General features: G+C 36.4%; 2 protein-coding genes across 3 annotated transcripts in view; one reads left to right on the top strand and one right to left on the bottom strand.

Moving 5' to 3' along the window:
• Positions 1 to 12745, bottom strand: part of LOC118274637 (GPI transamidase component PIG-S) — a 57459-nt gene extending 44714 nt beyond the window's left edge. Inside the window, exon 1 of the mRNA XM_050696685.1 lies at positions 12562 to 12745. Coding sequence (XP_050552642.1) covers positions 12562 to 12595 — 34 coding nt within the window. The 5' untranslated portion in view covers positions 12596 to 12745. The remainder of the gene's footprint in view (positions 1 to 12561) is intronic.
• LOC118274638 (protein I'm not dead yet) overlaps positions 1 to 20690 on the top strand; it is a 41995-nt gene that overhangs the window by 15273 nt on the left and 6032 nt on the right. Inside the window, exons 1-11 of one of the 2 annotated variants that reach the window (XM_050696683.1) lie at positions 13008 to 13137; positions 13233 to 13356; positions 14117 to 14264; positions 14790 to 15055; positions 15510 to 15624; positions 16053 to 16147; positions 16630 to 16755; positions 18347 to 18472; positions 19085 to 19199; positions 19714 to 19805; positions 20397 to 20497. In XM_050696683.1, the coding sequence (XP_050552640.1) occupies positions 13316 to 13356; positions 14117 to 14264; positions 14790 to 15055; positions 15510 to 15624; positions 16053 to 16147; positions 16630 to 16755; positions 18347 to 18472; positions 19085 to 19199; positions 19714 to 19805; positions 20397 to 20497 (1225 nt within the window). In that variant the 5' untranslated portion in view covers positions 13008 to 13137; positions 13233 to 13315. Of the gene's footprint in view, positions 1 to 13007; positions 13138 to 13232; positions 13357 to 14116; positions 14265 to 14789; positions 15056 to 15509; positions 15625 to 16052; positions 16148 to 16629; positions 16756 to 18346; positions 18473 to 19084; positions 19200 to 19713; positions 19806 to 20396; positions 20498 to 20690 lie in introns of those variants that run through there. The other variant, XM_050696682.1, reaches the window with a different exon arrangement.

The following is a 20690-nucleotide window of genomic DNA, read 5'->3' on the forward strand; positions in this document are numbered from 1 at the left end:
TCTGTCGTCTCGCCCAAACAGCTACCGATATAGTACTAAATCTCTGGCAGTCGTATTTATAAAAAGCAGTAAAGCTGTTACCGCATTCTTTACAAGAAACAACTTATTAATTACCCTTTTAATTGAAGAATGTTTACGATCATTGAACTTAACAGTCTTTCCACCGTACTCAGAGTGACTTAACCCAGTCCTTAGCAATTGTTTTCGGAACAAAATCGTTATTAAGGAACAGTTTAAGTAATTATTAAATGTCTCTGTGTGCGACAGTTTATGTTAATTTCCAGAAGTAGGTATATTTTGCCTACGAAGCATATTATTATGTTTCTTAGTAGGTAATATCTTAGTTTCAAATTGTACCCTATATTTTATAACAGGCTCATATCTTACTATCTACAAAGACTTACTGATACATCTAGTCCTTTATAGAACAATATAGCCTTTACTAACCTATCAAAGAAGCTCTTTAAAGTCTAGAATACTAATTAGAATTACTTAGGTAACCTTTTGACTAGTGCAATAAACTAATTTGTTGCATCACATGCATGTGCCGTCAATGAAGCTCTGTACTACAAGTATGTCAATCGTAATCTAAATAGTAAATTGTTTTAACATAGAACTGCAATTGTTGTAGACAATGGTCAATGGAGTCTTCTAAAGCTGATATTAGATATGAAATCATCATTTACTTAGTCATAAAGGTTCATTAAGGTACGCGTCCACAGCCCCGCATCGTACGCATCGCACGCAACGGATTTTAGTTTGTCTTGTATAGAAACTCATACAACTGCGTCCACTGATCCGCATCGTACATACCGCATCATCAGCAATGCCTACATGCGAATACAAGCTACCTATATAATTATAATAACAAGATAACAAATAGATCTGAAAACCACGTCCTTACTTTACAGTTAATTGACTTGTCTATCTTCTGATATTAATTTATGCTCACTCAAAACTATTAAATAAATAAACACTGATTCATTATCATTATCAATATTATCTCAAATCAAATCAAATAGTACACAATGCTATCTTTCATTCATTCATAAAACGTAACAAAATCGTCTATTATACGCGAGCATGCACAGTGGAGCGCGCGCCGTCAAACACTGGACAAAAAATAACATAGAAAAAATATTGTAGGCGCCACATAAAACAGAAATGACGACACGCTAATGACAGACAAGCGGTTTTTTGTATCTATTTGTGCTATAAAGTTGTAAATTACGTAATTACGGAAGAATGGGTGTTTGAAAACCTATTATATTGAGTTATTATAGGTTTTTTTAACTGATATAAGTTTTACTATGGCATATCGTAAGAACAGATGTTTTAAAAGGAATGTGAATAGTGTTTAAAGAATATAGTAAATATACGAACATAATACAATACTTAGTTATTAGATGAAATAATAATACATTGTTAACAGGTTTTAAATAGTTGTCTACGAGATATAACACTGACTTACTAGTTATATTATTCTTAACACTAACTACGCATTTAGTTTAACATATTCAAGTTTCACAAAAAATCCGAATCCATATGCCAAATGTGCGATCATCATGTTATGCTATATTTACATATATAACAGACTGCACGTGTAATAAAAAAACAACTTATAAAAAATGCATACTACTAGTTGATTGAGTTTTTAGTCTAGTAATAAGTAGGTGCTAAGTAAATAACTTATGTGATTTTACACTTATGTTCAAACATTTTTTATAGAAACGTGCATTTTTGCGATACAGGCTAATATTTTTGATCATGACATGATTAGAAATACATTAGACATACATATTTAAGTAAAAAAGGTCATTTCAATTGACACCATGGGCACCCAAAGCCGAATATGTATGGAAATCAATGATAGTTCGTAGACTTACGTCATTTGTGTGAATATTTGATTTATTTATACAAACGATATCGCGATGTTTAAACTATCAATTCATGGTTTCGGTAAACATTTGTCCATGAGAGACCCACTAAGGATTTTAGTACTTTAGACACTGTCATCATCATATCAACCAACCACCTGAAGTGTGAGCCTCCTTTACGTCAAAGTCAAAGTCAAAGCATTTATTTCAATTAATCCTAAATAAGGCCCTTTTGAAAGTTTTTACGTTAGAGGGCATGTTATTATAGATGCATATGTTTAATGGTAGACGCAAATGGTTTGATGATGTTGATACTATATTTCAAAATATGTAGCCTTTTTTATGAAACACGCCGGTAAACGAGCAGTCGGATCAGCTGATGGTAAGCAATCGCCGCCGCCTATGGACACTTGAAACACCAGAGGCGTTACAAGTGCGTTGCCGGCCTTTTGGGGGTTAGGAATTTAAGGGTTGTCGGAGAATCGGGCATTGGGAAGATTAAGAAGGGGGGAAATTGGGCCTCCGGTAACCTCAATCACACAACTAAACACAACGCAAGTTGTTTCACGTCTAAAGCGTAGCTTTTTTTATTCATAAGATTGTTTAAAAGATTACGGTATTAGAAAAGTATTATAACACGAGATAAACAAGCGGTAAACGGATATTGACCATTAACAGCCACAGGTCGACCTCAACCTTGTCTCAGCATGACCTTGCGAAGTTACCGCCTTTACTATGTAATGTCAAGTTAATCTAATACGATAACTACTTTGTCGGATAACTGTGTTAAAGGAAACTAATGTATGAAGTTACTTAGTATAAAAACTACCGGAACCTAGCGGGTTTACCGCGCGCGCCTCAAAGAGCCATCAGACCACCACAGATGGGGCCCAGTAGGGCTGATGCCTGATCCGGAGCTGCGGACTACCTAGCGGGTTTACCGGGGCTCCGGCTCGAAATTAAGCAGGAGAAGGAACGGAGTGGTTTTTAGTCAGTAAGAGTCTGACACTCCCTCTCGCCTTGCCCAAGGCGGGAGAAGTCATTGGATGATTTTCTCCTATCAAAAAAAAAAACTAAAAACTAAGAATTTACCTTGATTTTATAGCCATAGAAACTGTCTTTAGAAAATAAAATATCATTTCATAACATGTATAGATAAAATAATACCTTACTACTTGTGTTCAGTATCTAAACTAACATTTTCCTTAATATTAACAATAAGCAGCTTTTTCTAACAGCTAAATCAAATAACAAGACTGAAGTGTTGTGGCAATGTTTAATTAATTCTCTTGTTTTCTATCATTAATTCATTATTGACACACAGGGCCTATAAAAACGTGTCCTTCGCAACTTCCTACAATTACTTGTTCGCGTATCAAGTTCTCTGCTGTTTAAGTAATTACTGACAATTGAAAGAGTGCAATTGATAGGGAAACACTGTTTCAAGCTTTACTGCGCACGAGTACCGATTAATAGGTCGTTCTGTAATATTGACACCTGTGATTAAAACCCTCGACGATTAAATTAAGGTACACTATTAAGTCTTTGACTGCCAATAGAAAACTATTGAAGGCAAATGCTCCGCTAACGTCGGTCACTGGTGGCCACCACTGCACTCAATGTATTACGAAACCTTACCTATTTAACCTGTTGTAGTATCAATTTAATAAAAAGAACCCGTTACTTTTAAAGATGACTAGACTAAATTTGTTCTTTGTAGACCACAATACATATTCATAAACACAATGACTTTAAACATTTAAACGTAACCGTCATTGTTATAGACCATTTTAAAAGTTTAATTACCAAAATACGTTTAGAAGTCGCATTTTTGCATATTTTTACGTAAATTACCATAGGTACTAGCACGGTTTTAAATTTAAAGTGTGTAGGTTACTATAATTATAATAATTAAGAGAAAAACAATGGAAAATTGTGTTGTTTAAAGGAAAGACATCATTTTGGCGTCTGAAAGGATCAAACAATGTAACGTTTTGGTTCTCTAATTGCGAAAACACGAGCCGAGCAACGTGCCGTTGGCAAAATAATCCGATGTTTGATAATCCATCATGTTAGAACCAAAGCAACTGTCTATCTTCAGACCAGAATTGTTGGAAAAACATTCTCTGACGTAAGAGTCACGCCTCCTGTTGTATTAATAAAATCCTAACGATTTGCGTCACAGAAGACACAGAAGTATTTCTCAACATGTAGGCGACTACCGTTTACCTTGGACTTTGAATCAGCTGGTGCCTATAAACAATATTTATGACCTGAATGTCAGAAATACAGACATTTGTATTTCAATCAGCGTCTAATATAAAACAAATTTGAATGCAACAAAGTACAAACGCGTCAGCCGCAAGGAAATCTATTTTGTTTTATCGTAAGAATGAAAGTGCAACCAATCGTTAAACTATTTATAAATTCATATCGATATAATAAAATCGTGTTATGTATTTATTTATCGCGATTATATCGAGATGCCAAGGTTAAATTTTACTTGCATTTTTCTTTTTACGATTTTGTCTACATAATTTCAGCTTGGTTACACTATGCACATTTTTAGAATATTTCTACAATTAAAGATGTAGTTTTTTCTTAAGGGGGAAAATCATTTAATGAGTTCTCCCGCCCTGGGTGAAGCGAGAGGGAGTGTCAGACTCTTACTGACTAAAAACCACCCGGTTCCTACTCCTGCTTTTCGAGCCGGAGCCCCGGTAAACTCACTAGGTAGTCCGCAGCTCCGGTAAAAATCTACCTATTGAGATATTATATTCAAAATGAAGAGTTAAAAACTTTCATCACGTTTCAGTAACATGCAACTCGTGTCTGACCATTTAACAGGACAGTTACAAATATGTAGATGTAAAATGGAAATGGCCACAATATGTAAAAAAGACCATTCCACATAAATGCAGTTGTAATTTTTACCACAAATTGTCGTGATCGAAAATAATTGTACACTAATGTTACTTATTAGGAAACTTCATGTATTCCATCTAGGAATATTGGCAAACTGGTAGACCAGTAGACTGGGCAAATTACTATAGCAGGAAAGAAGATATCCTAACTAAAATTAACTATAAATGTGTTTTTATTCAATTTTGTGATATAAATAATAGATTCGACTCCATAAATGACAATTTGAAATTTGAAAGACAATACAATGAAACCAAGGACTTTGAAACCAGTAGCCGAAGCAATGAATCTATGTTACGAAATGAAGACAAACGACGAATAAATTAATCTTAAATCAGTAGCGTCATAGACACCCAGACACGGTACAAATACATAAAGCTATCAGCTACTTCACTGTAACATCAATCACTAAACATATTGTATGAAGAACTCTTAAATAATACATTTTAAACGGTTTTCTTTAGCTTGACAAGTACCCTTGGTTACGTTTAAAGTAATCGAAACGAGATCCCGTTCGGTGCTCTGATTGGTTAATTTATTTGAACCGGCCAATCAGTCGGGTACTACTATAAGTTTGTTTGGAGCAAATTCAATAATTGGCATTTAAATCCCTCCCAGACGTCCGATATATCTGATATTTTTGATACAGACCATTTGTCTTGATGACCATACAATATAAGTCTAAAAAACCGTTTAATACATATAAACATATATTGTTATGTATTACTTTCTTCAAAAAGTTACGACAGTGTAAAAATGTTATGCATACAGGGTGTCCCTGAAGTCGACGTCCAACGGGCACCAGGTGATCGGCAAGGTTCCAACTGTTATCAGAAAAATATAAAAAAAATTCTAAGTCCTACAGTTTTAAAATTACAGTGACTTATGTGTTATCCACGAAAAAGTACACCCTGTGCCAGTCTTTTGACTCTTGTTGCTACAAATCTTTATTTTTTCGTCTGCAGTCTTCCTTACATTATCCTGAATAGTGCTCTAGTAATATGGAATCATAAATTCTTAGCCAACTGCTTTAGATTGGAAAAAATTGTTAGTTTTAGAGGAACCAAATACTCTGAATAAAATTTTCACCTTACTTTAAGTGACTGTACTGAATAAATTATGTATGGCGCTAGTAGTGGCAAATTTCACCAAAGTTGGCGCATTTAATAAGGATTATAAAATGGTATAGCACTTTGCACATTATTTCTTAAATTCGACACAAAAAAAGATTTTCCAACGAAACTCCGTTGCGATGAATTTATTTGAACTTACTAAAATTTCTTCTAGTGTACTCAAATCATACGTTACAACCTCGTATGCACTACACTTTGCACGCGATTTGTTATCATCATGTTGAAAATCAGCGAGGATCTCTTGTGATCTTGTCAAACAACATTGTCGGTCTACTCATGATTTCGCTTGCAGCATTCGTCGACAATATTATCGCTAGAGGAACTGGTGTTGTGCATCTCGAGCCATCGTACTAGGGCTACGGGATTTTAGCTGAGCACTGGCTTTTTTCACCGTGTTGATTATTTATTTTTTAAATTATTTTTAACTTTACCTGCAATTTCTTGTAACGGTTCAAATAAATCATTCTCGTCAAACTAAAGAACATTTTGATGCTTTTTTTTATGGAACAAGCCGGCAATCGAGCAGACGTATTACCTGATGGTAAGCAATCGCCGCCGCCCATGGACACTTGAAACACCAGAGGCGTTACAAGTGCGTTGCCGGCTTTTTGGGAGTTAGGAATTTAAGGGTTGTTGTTCGGGAATCGGGGATGGGGAAGATTGGGAAGGGGGAATTGGGCCTCCGGTAACCTCACTCACACAACGAAACACAACGCAAGCGTTGTTTCACGTCGGTTTTCTGTGAGGCCGTGGTATCACTCCGGTCGAGCCGGCCCATTCGTGCCGAAGCATGGCTCTCCCACACTTAAACTTCATACCGCATTTGATCACAAGGCATGAACATGTAACTTAATCGGAGGATTCGCCCAGCCCTTTTTTTTTTTGATGGGGATATGACGAGTAATTGTGCGTAAGGGCTCATGTACACCATACAACTACCGCGTCGATATGCTGTGTACATGAATCTGCCGCGTCCGTTCCTTTTGATTTTACTACACATTTGATAATGTGTTTGATGCACAATGAACATCATATTGCAATCATTCAATATTATTTAGTGAAACACGATACATAACAACAGTTCCTCTAGCGATAATATTGTCGACGAATGCTGCAAGCGAAATCATGAGTAGACCGACAATGTTGTTTGACAAGATCACAAGAGATCCTCGCTGATTTTCAACATGATGATAACAAATCGCGTGCAAAGTGTAGTGCATACGAGGTTGTAACGTATGATTTGAGTACACTAGAAGAAATTTTAGTAAGTTCAAATAAATTCATCGCAACGGAGTTTCGTTGGAAAATCTTTTTTTGTGTCGAATTTAAGAAATAATGTGCAAAGTGCTATACCATTTTATAATCCTTATTAAATGCGCCAACTTTGGTGAAATTTGCCACTACTAGCGCCATACATAATTTATTCAGTACAGTCACTTAAAGTAAGGTGAAAATTTTATTCAGAGTATTTGGTTCCTCTAAAACTAACAATGTTTTCCAATCTAAAGCAGTTGGCTAAGAATTTATGATTCCATATTACTAGAGCACTATTCAGGATAATGTAAGGAAGACTGCAGACGAAAAAATAAAGATTTGTAGCAACAAGAGTCAAAAGACTGGCACAGGGTGTACTTTTTCGTGGATAACACATAAGTCACTGTAATTTTAAAACTGTAGGACTTAGATTTTTTTTTATATTTTTCTGATAACATTTGGAACCTTGCCGATCACCTGGTGCCCGTTGGACGTCGATTTCAGGGACACCCTGTATAACTTAAATGCTTATAAATAATGAAGTAACGAAACGAAGGCTGCCTGCAGACGCACTTGGCCAAACGCTATTCAGAATTTACATAAAGCATAAAATTTGAGCACGTGTCTATATACTTGTATATCATATGCAACACGTGAGTAGTAATTTATTTAAATAAGTTTTTCCTTGGTATATTATTCCCGTATTTTGTAACTAAGTTTCATTGTGTAATTTCAACTGCGCCGTTAATTTCCCACTCCTAGTTTCTTACCACATATTTTTTTTAAATTATGAGGTACAGGCACCTAATATGGCCCACCTTATTTCAAAGCCTTGTAAAATCTTCCAGATAAATAAAGTAAAGAAATAACATATTGGAAGTTTTAATATATTTATTTGAAAATCAAGATAGATAGGTAAGACTCCAAAAGAGTATTGAGAGATCTGTGGCGTTTTAACACATTATAACTATAACCTTTTTTTTTAAACTTGGTATTGAGCCACCTTAAGAACCGGACCATCTTTGGCGACTGCACCTTATCTATGTTTCTTACACATCTTCTTTTTTATTTTATTTTTTTATTTATGGAATAAGCCGGTAAGCGGGCCGGCGAATTCAATTTTTGAGTTGGTTTGTCATGACAAAATTGAAAAAATTGCAGTTCTCACCCATTTGTGAACCTACAAATGCTGAAGTGTTTAATAAAACATGCTATTATATTTATTATATTAATGTTAATAGTATATTTAACTATGGCATTGGAACAAGAGCGGAAGCAATGCATCTGATAAGACCGGTTAACGTGACAGGAAGAGATCAGAACACATCACTTCTAAACTAAAATAGGTTAAAGGGTCTCCACACACGTTACTGTTAACTTACCTAATGTTACTGTAACATGCTACGTGTCTATGTACAAGTAAAGTTATAACGAACGCTTGAAAGAAACTAATTCGTCATGGTGGTTTGTTAAAACGTAGTAAAAAACCATTGTTAAAAGTAATTGGCAAAGAAAACACAGTTAGCAATAATATTAGATAGGTATAGGTAGGTTAGTATACGTTTGTAACTTCCAATCCTTCTCGTCTTTCAATCTTCTCATGTGTATCACCGGGACGCCATGGTGGCACAACCAGTCGCACAGCAGTAGTGTGCGTTACTTATCAAACTAGACCCCCATACCGAAATCAGAGTCGCCACACCACACTGCGACAATATTATATTGGCCCTCAAAAAGATAGCACTGGTGAACTGGTGATTAAAAGAGTGAGACACCATACGACGCTATAGTATTTAGTGGTGGCGCGACCAGCGCAGCTTGGATGCGCGACCAGTAACATTCTGTGCTGCCATCCAAGTTGTTTGGTTGCGCAACCACCGGACGCCAAGTGAGATACTCACTGTGTAAATTTTCCTGGTTGCGCCGCCATGGTGTCCCGGTGAAATGTAGCTCTAACTACTTTACACACTTGACTAACTGAACAGCAGCGCTCTTTGATAAAACTGAACCCTTTAAACAGCAGCCAGCAACCCGCCTACTAACCGTGAAGATTACGGCAACTCTCTTATGTAGAGGAGGCTCGCAATCCAGCAGCGTTCCGATTACATTTCATTACTTCGACTGCCAATATAAACTCACCGCATAAAATAATTCAAAATCATCGAGAATGAGAGTAAACACATTGACGTGTTATTTGTTAAGATCAATGCCACTTCTAAAATAAAAGCAATAAGATTCTGACGTCTTATGTAGAGTGAAGAACAATAAAATGTGGAGCGCAATAAATGTCCTAATAAATGTTGAGGAAGACAGCTGAACAAAAACTGATAAAGCATCCTAGTCCGTGACGTCATTTAGCTTTTGTGTTCGCGAAAGTGAATAAGTATGTTTACTTTCTGAAAATTACAAAGATTTTCAGTATGCATTTGAATGATAATAATCGTTGAAAAACAAGAATCTTATGACTCTTTATGCTTCATTCTTTGCACAGTTTTAATAACAAGTTTTACTTTTCATCTTTATTAAAAGCAATAGAGTTACTAGGGCTTTTTAAACAGTGATTGTAGAACAAAATGCAGAATGATAACTGCATAGTTCATTGAATTTGATAATTTTGATATCTTATTAAACAAATATCAGTACCCCTAGTTGAGTTTGCTTTAGGTTTAAAGTAATCGAAACGAGATCGCGCTCAGCGCTCTGATTGGTAGTTTTTTCCGCACCGGCCAATCATACCACCGAACCATCTCATTTCGTTTTCGTTCAATGTAAAGCAAACTCGTACGGTAAGAGTACTGAAGCTGATTTAAATCGTATTCTAAACAATCGGAAGATATGAATGGAGACGAAACGTCTGGGAAGACACATGTTATCGTATTGAAAAATAAATATTACTGTTATTATGTTATACTTTAGTACTCATTGTAGTATAGGTAGACAATAATAATGTAGACTTGAGATTAGTTAAGATGCTGCAGGTAGACTGATTCACAGCAAACGAAACCGCGTAGCATGAGGCATGGTAAGCTCGGAAAAATGTATAAAATCTTCCGTTTTGGAAAATCTCAGTTGTAGTTAGCACTTGTTTGAATTGTAGCCTGGCTTACGGCTTGGCTTAGTTTATGGGAAAACCAACTATTTTTATCTAAAGAAGTCATCCGTATTCTCTAAGCGTGGAAGAGCCACGTACGAATTGGCCGGCTCGACTGCAGTAATACCACGACCTCACAGAAAACCGACGTGAAACAACGCTTGCGTTGTGTTTCGTTGTGTGAGTGAGGTTACCATCAAGTGATCCGTCTGTTCGTTTACCGGCTTATACCATAAAAAAGCGAGGAGGCAAACCGTCTTATGTAGAGGAGAGTCCTTAGTTCAACAATGAACAATGACGGGCTGTTAATGATGAATCTAAAACATTTCCTTTAAAACAAAATAACAGGTGTGACTTATGAGTATGAGAGTACGACGAAATATAATTTCTCAGACTTTGTACTGTCGCGGACAGTATCTATAAATACACAGGGCTGCCCCAGTGACTGGACATGTTAAAATAGACAAAGACGTAGAACGCTTTTGGCGGCAAATCTTACATTATTGTTGAGAATGAAATATGGGGAAAAGCTTTGAATTCTGGAGAAAGAACAGAGAACATCAGTTTTATGACTTATAGGGGTAACGCTTCTAAAGCACCTAACGGGTTTGCCGGGGCTCCGGCTCGAAAAGTAGGAGTAGGAACGAGGTGGTTTTAGTCAGTAAGAGTGTGACACTCCCTCTTGCCTAAGGCGGGAGAAGTCATTGGATGTTTTTGCCCCTTAAAAAAGGGCTTCTAACACATCTATTATGATGTTTAAGGAACATGTTTCATTGTTATGATTTTCCTATGTAGGTAATAATGAATCATATTCACAAGATGTGGTGAACCACATGTATGATATTATAATGATGTAAATGTGGTTGTCTAGGTTAGGTCATTATGTTTAGGTTATTATATTTATTTTTAATGTAAATAAATGAGGCAATAGCAAGATAGTTATGCCTAATGAAGTCAAACTTTTACTGCCACACAGAGACATTTAATGATTACTTAAACTATTCCTTAGTAACGATTTTGTATTGAAAACAATGCTAAGGATTGGGTTAAGTAATCAATAAAGGTCTCTGAGTGGGGCAGTTAGTGAAGGAATGTTAATGCAGAGCACTCATTCAGGTGGAAAGAGTTAGGTCATGTACTAATGTTTTATGAATGCACAATTAAAACAACTGTGTTAATATACAGTTGTTTATAAGTCATCATGTCACGGCTTTATCATCAAAGGGGTAGGCAGAGGTGCACATTATGGTTTTGTTTATAAGTGTGATAGTTGAATTTCCCTAGTAAAAAATCTGTAACAGAATCAGCAAAAAGCCTAACAACCAATCAAAATTTGACTTAATTCACAGTAGTAAACTATAATTATTATAACAAGTTTATATTGAAAACATGTTACAAATTACATCATAAACCACATAAGCTGAATAAACGTAACAGGTCATATACATATAAACATCAACAGTTAACTTATCAATGATTATGTAAATATTATTGACTGCATAACGCTGTACTATTTATCACAATATGTGTTGTACACAATAGGAACTTGGTGATTATGATATTGTTAAATAACATTCTAATTAATAATTCGGATTATAATGTTGTCTATGTTTTATGTATTATGAAGTTAGTCCACTAGTTACTTGACTGTAATGTAGAACTAATACAAAACCATGCATCTCAGTGTAGGAACCTACAAGACAGAGATACACATAGCGCCATATAACACATAGTGCCACTATACAATGTGCACCCACTTTTTAATATTTGTGTTATAAGGCCCATGTAATAAAGAGTGAGCCTAATGCCATACCCCATTGGTTCAAAAATGTTTATAAGAACGTGAATATTGAATATGACTATTAATTCATATTGTAATCGTTTAGAAAATTAGAACAATAACTTAGTAACAAAGGTTCTCATTGAAATGTCATGAAGAATACAAGGTGTAGTAGACAATAATAAATATCGTCAATGAAACTTGTATTATATTATAACAAACATTGTTATAATTAATATATGGTACATTATTAAAGTTTATATCTTCATATGTACTAAATTATACACTATTAAGTCATATTTATCAAGATATAGACACTTATCGTGAATTCTAACCTCAAATTGATTAACCGATGTAGAACTCACAAAAGTCACGAAAATAATACAATTTGCTATGTGGAGCGGTGCTATTTCCGAATTTTATAGTTAAATACTTTAATATTTAAATGTTTTCGACAGATAAATTGTGCAACTTACGGAATTTAACACATATAGAAAAACTTACCTTCGGGCTCGCCTTTTGTTTCGTTCTTCGCCATTTTAGTCACTATAAGTTACAAAATTACATCCAAATCTCTAGGATTTTAATATAAACTCAAATTATAATCTTATTTACAGTAAAAAACAGAAATAAGATTCTAATAAGTAAACACAATTTTGTTTTGGTTTTTATTGACATTGATATCACCATTGACAATGACAGTTAATTTTCTGCCTGACATTGATTTTCGTTAGGTTGTCTAACCGTCAAAATCACGTTTCGTTTTGCTTGAAACATTTCAATAATAACGCTGTTCAATATTTTAACTCAAGCCATTTTATACATAGAAGTAATTAAATGTTGTTGAATCGTATTATTTTTACTTAAATATTTACAAATTAATGGTTTATTATAAAAAGAGCATTCTTAATGATAAAATTGCGTTTAGTTACACCAATCGATTCGAAATGTAGTAGGGAGATGCGATGACGACACAACCGACTCATTAGTTAGTTGTCATTTGGCGTTGATTGAGGATTATAGCGCGTTGATAAAATAATCACGTCATGACTTGTTTGAAATTTTGAACGATTTTAGCGGGTAATTTCAACTTCTGTAAAGTGTATAACTGCAATGTTAATTAAATAATGTTTCATAAGTTCAATAAATCGATCAAACTTGTATTTTGTTTGCAGATGGTGCCAATTATGTGGAAATTGTGAAACCCTATTAATATTTTGTAATATTTTTGGAGAGATTTACAAAAGAATAAATCATCATGTCGAATGCGGTGGTAGAAAACGGAGCGCCCGATGAAAGGTAAGTTAATAGTGCAATAAAATAAATAATACAAGGGCTATATTAATCTCCTTTACTACTTATTCGAATAATCGCGAGGGCCGCTTCGTTACCTACATAGCACGAAACACGACGCGATAATAAAATTAGTATTAAGCTGCAAATTGCCGCTATTTATTGAAAGCTAAACTTCAATATCTTAACTTTCTATTTTAGCTCCGTTTATGTCAGAATTTAACTTAATAAGTAGATATATTTATTTACGAATGCTAATTAATTACACAGTAGAAAAAAACGTAAACATGACATGTGTGTGACAATGTTCGAATAGCATACTTACCGCCGTACTCAGAGTCATTTAATAATTACTTAATCCAGTCATTAGCAATTGTTTTCGGTACAAAATCGTTACTATCATTAAATGTCTCTGAGTAGGGCAGTTAATAATTAATTATCTTCTATAATATAAAAATAACTAAGTCGGATTTTCCTTCCTGACCCTATAACTCCATAACGCATGAACCGTATTCCAAGGTTTTGCATTCGTTGGAAAGGTTTAGGGCTCTGTGAGGTTTATAGCAAAGAAAAATGTCAAGTAAAAAACAGGAGAACCATTGATGGCGAAAGGAGTTCGCCGGGTTTGCTAGTGCTTTATAAACGAAATCTTCCTAGAAGTAGGTGACAAACCCTCTAAGAATACTCTTTGATCGAAAGTAATTTCTGTACTGTATTACTTACTTCAGTACCTATATTTATAACAATTTTATATTTATATTTCCAGGGCAACAACCTATTACTTCCCAAAGACTGGTTCGAGTGCCACACTATGGCAGAGACTGAGCCTGTTTGTCTCCATCTACTGGAAGGCACTTATTGTTGTGCTTACCCCACTGTTGCTACTGCCTATACCTATATTGAACTCTGCACCCGTAAGTATGAACTGGGTATTTGTTTTCAAACCTCTAATAATAGTTAGTAGTCACAAGACTTTCGACCCGTCCACCTGATGGTAAGCAGTTACCAGTTTGATTTGACAGCATTGATTACACAGTTATCGCAGTGGCTAGGCAACTGTCTGTCGTGCGATATATAGCGGGTTCGATTCCTACACAAAGCAGCTCTTAGTGTGATCCACAAATTCTTGTTTCGGGTCTGGGTGTCATATGCATGTAAATTTTACGTTTGTAAACGCACCCATGACACAGGACAAAATCCTAATGTGGGGCAATATTTTCTTTAAAAGAAAATTAAATAGCCTATGTAAATCTGCAACATCAAAGGTATCATGTAAACCATTGTTTAATTGCACTATTAGTTTTATGGAATTTCATAAACTGATATAAGTTTTTAAATTGAAAAACATGGTAAATATCCCGTTTTAAGTTCCAATTCTAGATCCATAAACTGTTTATCGCTTATTTTATTTAATAAATATAATTCTATTCACTCTACAGGCCTACAGATGCATGTACGTAGTCCTGATAATGGCAATATACTGGGTGTTGGAGCTACTGCCGTTGCCCGTAACATCCATGTTACCCATCGTGCTGTTCCCAACGATGGGCATTCTGGACTCGGACAAAACATGTGCAGCGTACATGAAGGAGACTAATATGATGTTCATGGGAGGTCTGATGATAGCCGCTGGAGTACAGCATTCCAAGTTACCCAAGAGAGTGGCGTTGTGGACCGTACAAGTTGTTGGGTGTTCTCATAGAAGGTTTGTATTGTGATATTTGTCTCTTATTTAAGAATTGAGAACCTCCTCCTTTTCTAAAGTCATTTAATAATGAACCAATTTAGTGCTTAATACTAGGTGGTGCTAGTGAGCTAATGGCTCACTGTCTTAGTCTTAGTAACCCAAAATAATATTACAGTTGACTTAAAAATCTTTCAGTAGAGCAAAAGTTCTGTAAAATATTTAGTCACTTAGTTAACTCTTACCACACTGCGATATGCGATTGACTGCACAGCTGCCGCGTAACGGATAGCGGGTTCGATTTCTGCATGGAGCAACTTAATTGTTTTGGCTATGATCGTCATAAGTTTGTGAAATTGTATGTTCGTAAATGCACTTACGATACAGGAGAAAATCCTAGTGTGGGGCAACTTTTTTTTTATAAATAAGTTAAGTACCGTAAATCTTGTATGCTAAATGTCAGTATGTATTCCAGGTTGAACTTCGGCCTGACATTCGTGACTATGTTCATATCGATGTGGGTGTCCAACGCCGCCGCCACCACCATGATGGTACCCATCGTTGAAGCCATATTAGAAGTATTGGAACAGGTAATAAGGGGCATTTTCGCTTAACATAATAGGCTGTTAGATATTTTTTAAGCTAGACAAAACAAATTTAGTGATATCTACTACTTTAAAAGTAGTTTTTTTTATGGAATAAGGCCGTAAACAAGCAGGCGGATCACCTGATGGTAAGCAATCGGCACCGCTAAAGGTCACTTGAAACACCAGTGGCGTTACAAGTGCGTTGCCAGCCTTTTGACGGTTAGGAATTTAAGGCAAGGGGGGAACTGGGCCCCCGGTAACCTCACTCACATTACAAAACACAACGCTACCGTTGTTTCACGTCGGTTTTCTGTAAGGCCGTGGTATCACTCCGGTCGAGCTGGCCCATTCGTGCCGAAGTATGGTTCTCCCTCACTTAAAATGTGTAAAGTAAGTAACTGATCCTATATATTTTAAATTTCTGTTTGCAGCAAGGACTTGGCGATGTGTATGTGAACAGGAAGAAGAACCCGCCGGCGGAGAATGGCAAGGACGCCAAGGCAGTCGCTAAAACAGGAGAGGAAGAGTAAGTGTGCACATATCTTTTACAATAACCCAGTAAAGCTGTTCACATCATACCTTAGCCAAACTATATGGCAGTGACAGTGCAGCTATGAGCTGATTACTACAAAGCTAGCAACGTACCTATGTAACTCCTCTGACGTTGCTAGGTGACTTTATCACATAAAAAACAGTTAATTTCAACCATGATTCTAGATCCTAAGTACCTCTACTAGTTTGTTTTACGTTTAACGAGATCGAACGATTGATTGGTTGGTTCGTTCGCACTAGCCAATCAGAGCGCCGAACGCGCTCTTATTTCGTTTATTCAACGTAAAGCAAACTCTTTATAAGGGTACTAAATCCAAAGAGAGTGTTTGTTGACTGAACAAGGAAGTGTATCTACCAAATAGTAATTATAATCACTTTAAAGTCTAGCTTAACATTTCTTTCAACAATCTTTGAACCCCATATCTAAATCTTATTACTCTTTATTCTTAATTCTAGGGCACCAATGCCGAGCGACATAACGATCTGCTACTACCTGAGCATAGCGTACGCGTCCACGCTCGGAGGCTGCGGCACTCTCGTCGGTACCGCCACCAACTCCGCCTTCAAGGGAATATTCGATTCGTAAGTACTTTTTATAATATAATTAGCTACTTCCTCGCGGTTTCACCCGCTCTGCTCGGCTCTTATTGGTCATAGCGTGATGTTTTATAACCTATAGCCTTCCTCGATAAATGCACTATCCAACACAAAAATAATTATTCAATTCGGACCAGTAGTTCCGGAGATTAACAAAGAAATAACTATTCTACCTGTTTTTAAAATGGTTTACAGATTTGTCTGCAAAGTAAACTTGAAAGTTCAATTCTAGGGGGTTTATGTTTCTAGAATATAGCTTCTGTAAATTATTTTCAATAGTAATAAAAATTTGTACATAATTACATTTTTGGAACTTATTAATTAATAAAAAGTGAGATTGGCATATGTACTTACTTACTGACATGTCTATTAAAGCAGTAATAATTTTAATTTCCCATAAATGATAAATGATATTTATTTTTGCAAATAGGTTACAATGTAACTCTTTTACACGTCAATCTCTTAAATAACTAGATGAGGCCGGTCTACGTGCAATCAATAATAACCCCTAGCACTAAAGAAATAAGATCTAAAACCGTTCCTCCTGTATTACAGCGAGTTCCCCGAATACTCGAACTCGGTGGACTTCTTCTGGTTCATGGCGTACAGCACGCCGCCCATGCAATCAATAATAACACCTAGCACTAAAGAAATAAGGTCTAAAACCGTTCTTCTATTACAGCGAGTTCCCCGAATACTCGAACTCGGTGGACTTCTTCTGGTTCATGGCGTACAGCACGCCGCCCATGCAATCAATAATAACACCTAGCACTAAAAAAATAAGATCTAAAACCGTTCCTCCTGTATTACAGCGAGTTCCCCGAATACTCGAACTCGGTGGACTTCTTCTGGTTCATGGCGTACAGCACGCCGCCCATGCAATCAATAATAACCCCTAGCACTAAAGAAATAAGATCTAAAACGTTCCTCCTCTATTACAGCGAGTTCCCCGAATACTCGAACTCGGTGGACTTCTTCTGGTTCATGGCGTACAGCACGCCGCCCATGCAATCAATAATAACACCTAGCACTAAAGAAATAAGGTCTAAAACCGTTCTTCTATTACAGCGAGTTCCCTGAATACTCGAACTCGGTGGACTTCTTCTGGTTCATGGCGTACAGCACGCCGCCCATGCAATCAATAATAACCCCTAGCACTAAAGAAATAAGGTCTAAAACCGTTCTTCTATTACAGCGAGTTCCCCGAATACTCGAACTCGGTGGACTTCTTCTGGTTCATGGCGTACAGCACGCCGCCCATGCAATCAATAATAACTCCTAGCACTAAAGAAATAAGATCTAAAACCGTTCCTCTATTACAGCGAGTTCCCCGAATACTCGAACTCGGTGGACTTCTTCTGGTTCATGGCGTACAGCACGCCGCCCATGCAATCAATAATAACCCCTAGCACTAAAGAAATAAGGTCTAAAACCGTTCTTCTATTACAGCGAGTTCCCCGAATACTCGAACTCGGTGGACTTCTTCTGGTTCATGGCGTACAGCACGCCGCCCATGCAATCAATAATAACTCCTAGCACTAAAGAAATAAGATCTAAAACCATTCCTCTCTTACAGCGAGTTCCCCGAATACTCGAACTCAGTGGACTTCTTCTGGTTCATGGCGTACAGCACGCCGCCCATGCTCATCATGCAGCTGCTCGTCTGGTTCGCGCTGCAGATCACTTTCATGGGGATGTTCAGGTAATTACATAGGTCCTACATGTATAGACTAGATGAAGATAAAAGAAACTGAGGTACATACAAAGGTCCTAGATAGTATGGACTAGATGAAAATAAACTTTTGAACTTGTCGCGGAATGCTGTTCTTGAATATGAGTCTCTAGCATGGCTTGAAACTAGTCGAGTTCCTCGTCAAACAGTTACGTGAGTAATTCCCGAATATTCAAACGCTACTAAATTTTAAGATGTCATATTTATGTAGTTCTGTCACTATCAATTCTTTAAAAAATGACAGAGATAGCACGATATTTAAGTACAACTTAAAATTGAGAAGCGTTTGAGTATTGAGTAGGCCCCCCGTTTGAGACGTCCGCTTCTCATGTATGAAAACGGGTTCGAAACATGTCAACGGCAAGTACCAATGTGACATTTTTTTAATTTATATGTACTTTCTATGATTATTTAGACACCAATGTTTGAATTCAATATTATAATATCATTATTTAATATTGAAATTCAAACATTATTATTCTATTTCTTTATTGATTTATTATACTGTTAGTTTACTGGGTCACTATCTGATGTTCTATAAAGAAACAATAAACATAATATAGACATATTTTCCACACACAGGCCTAACAGCGAAGCCGCGAGGAGGGTGAACAAGGCGTCTTCTGGCTCGGAGACCACAATGAAGGTCATCAAGGAGCAATACAGGAACCTCGGACCCATCACTTTCCACGAAAAGGTCAGAATAATTCTAATATCAGTACCCTTAGTACGAGTTTGCTTTACGTTTAAAGTAATCGATACGACAACGCGTTCGGCGCTTTGATGGTTTATTCGAGCCGGCCTATAACTGAACGCGATTTTGTTTCGATTACTTTAATTAAACGTAAGGCAAACTCGTACTAAGGGTACTGATATTAGTCTAATTTTTTTATTTAATCTTGTAAGTAGTTATACTTGCACGACTAGTATTTTACTCTTGAGTCAGATAAAATCTCAGGGAGTTACTCTGTAGTCATAAAGAACCTAAAAATCTGTTCGGTGTGTGCAATGCAACGAGGCTTCCTCTTATTATTACATATTAGTTTTAAAATCAATGAAATCATATTTTTTATGTTTATTTCTAAAACTGTGTCTATAACTGCAATTGTTGAGTATGAATTTTTATGTTAATCATTACTCAAACAACATTTTTTGATTTAAAAATCTACGTTAGTTACAAAATAACTTATATATTTAATTATTTGTTGCAGGCCTCGGGTCTCCTGTTCATCCTGGCAGTGTTCCTGTACATCTTCCGTCGCCCTGGATTCATGCCCGGCTGGGCTGAGCTCCTCACTAACATGTAAGATTTTCAATACTTTGTATTATTCTGATACACTAGAAGTGACCAGAAATCAAACTTTTTAGACCTGAGATTTGCTGCTGACTATAGACCTCACTACATAACTTTAGATCGTAGTTAGTCAGTTACCTATATTTCATCTAGATTTAACCATAATCTTAATCTATCTATCTATCTATATATATAAAAATCAATTGCTGTTCATTAGTCTCGCTAAAACTCGAGAACGGCTGGACCGATTTGGCAAATTTTGGTCTTGAATTATTTGAAAAAGTCCAGGGAAGGTTTAAAAGGTGAGAAAAAAATGTTTGAGGCGGTACGAAGTTTGCCGGGTCAGCTAGTCTATAGTATAAAAATAAGTCGGGTTATTCTTCCTGACGCTATAACTCCAGAACGCACGAACCGATTTCCACGTTTTTGCATTCGTTGGAAAGGTCTCGGGCTCTGTGAGGTTTATAGAAAATTGGAAAAAAATAAGAGAAAAGCAGGAAAGTAGTAGAAAATTGGTGATGCAACGGAGTTCGCCAGGTTTGCAACATATTTATATATTATTATTATATTATATGGTATAACATATTTATTACGTTACAGGAAAGTGAAGGACGGTGTGACCTCAATCTTCATCGTAGTGCTGATGTTCATCCTGCCGATGTGCTGCGACTTCCTCAAATTCTTCTCTAGCTCTTCATCATGTAAGTATTTTTTTTTTTAAAACTTTGTCCTACATTAGGATTTTCTCCTGTGTGCGTGCGGTGCGTTTAGAAACATACAAGTTCACATACACATGACACCCAGACCCGAAACAACAATTTGTGGATCACACAAAGAGTTGCTCCGTGCGGGAATCGAACCCGCTACCCGTTGCGCGGCAGCCAGTTGCCCAGC

The sequence above is a fragment of the Spodoptera frugiperda genome, chromosome 11, assembly GCF_023101765.2.
Source record: "Spodoptera frugiperda isolate SF20-4 chromosome 11, AGI-APGP_CSIRO_Sfru_2.0, whole genome shotgun sequence".
In the NCBI taxonomy this organism is placed as follows: domain Eukaryota; kingdom Metazoa; phylum Arthropoda; class Insecta; order Lepidoptera; family Noctuidae; genus Spodoptera; species Spodoptera frugiperda.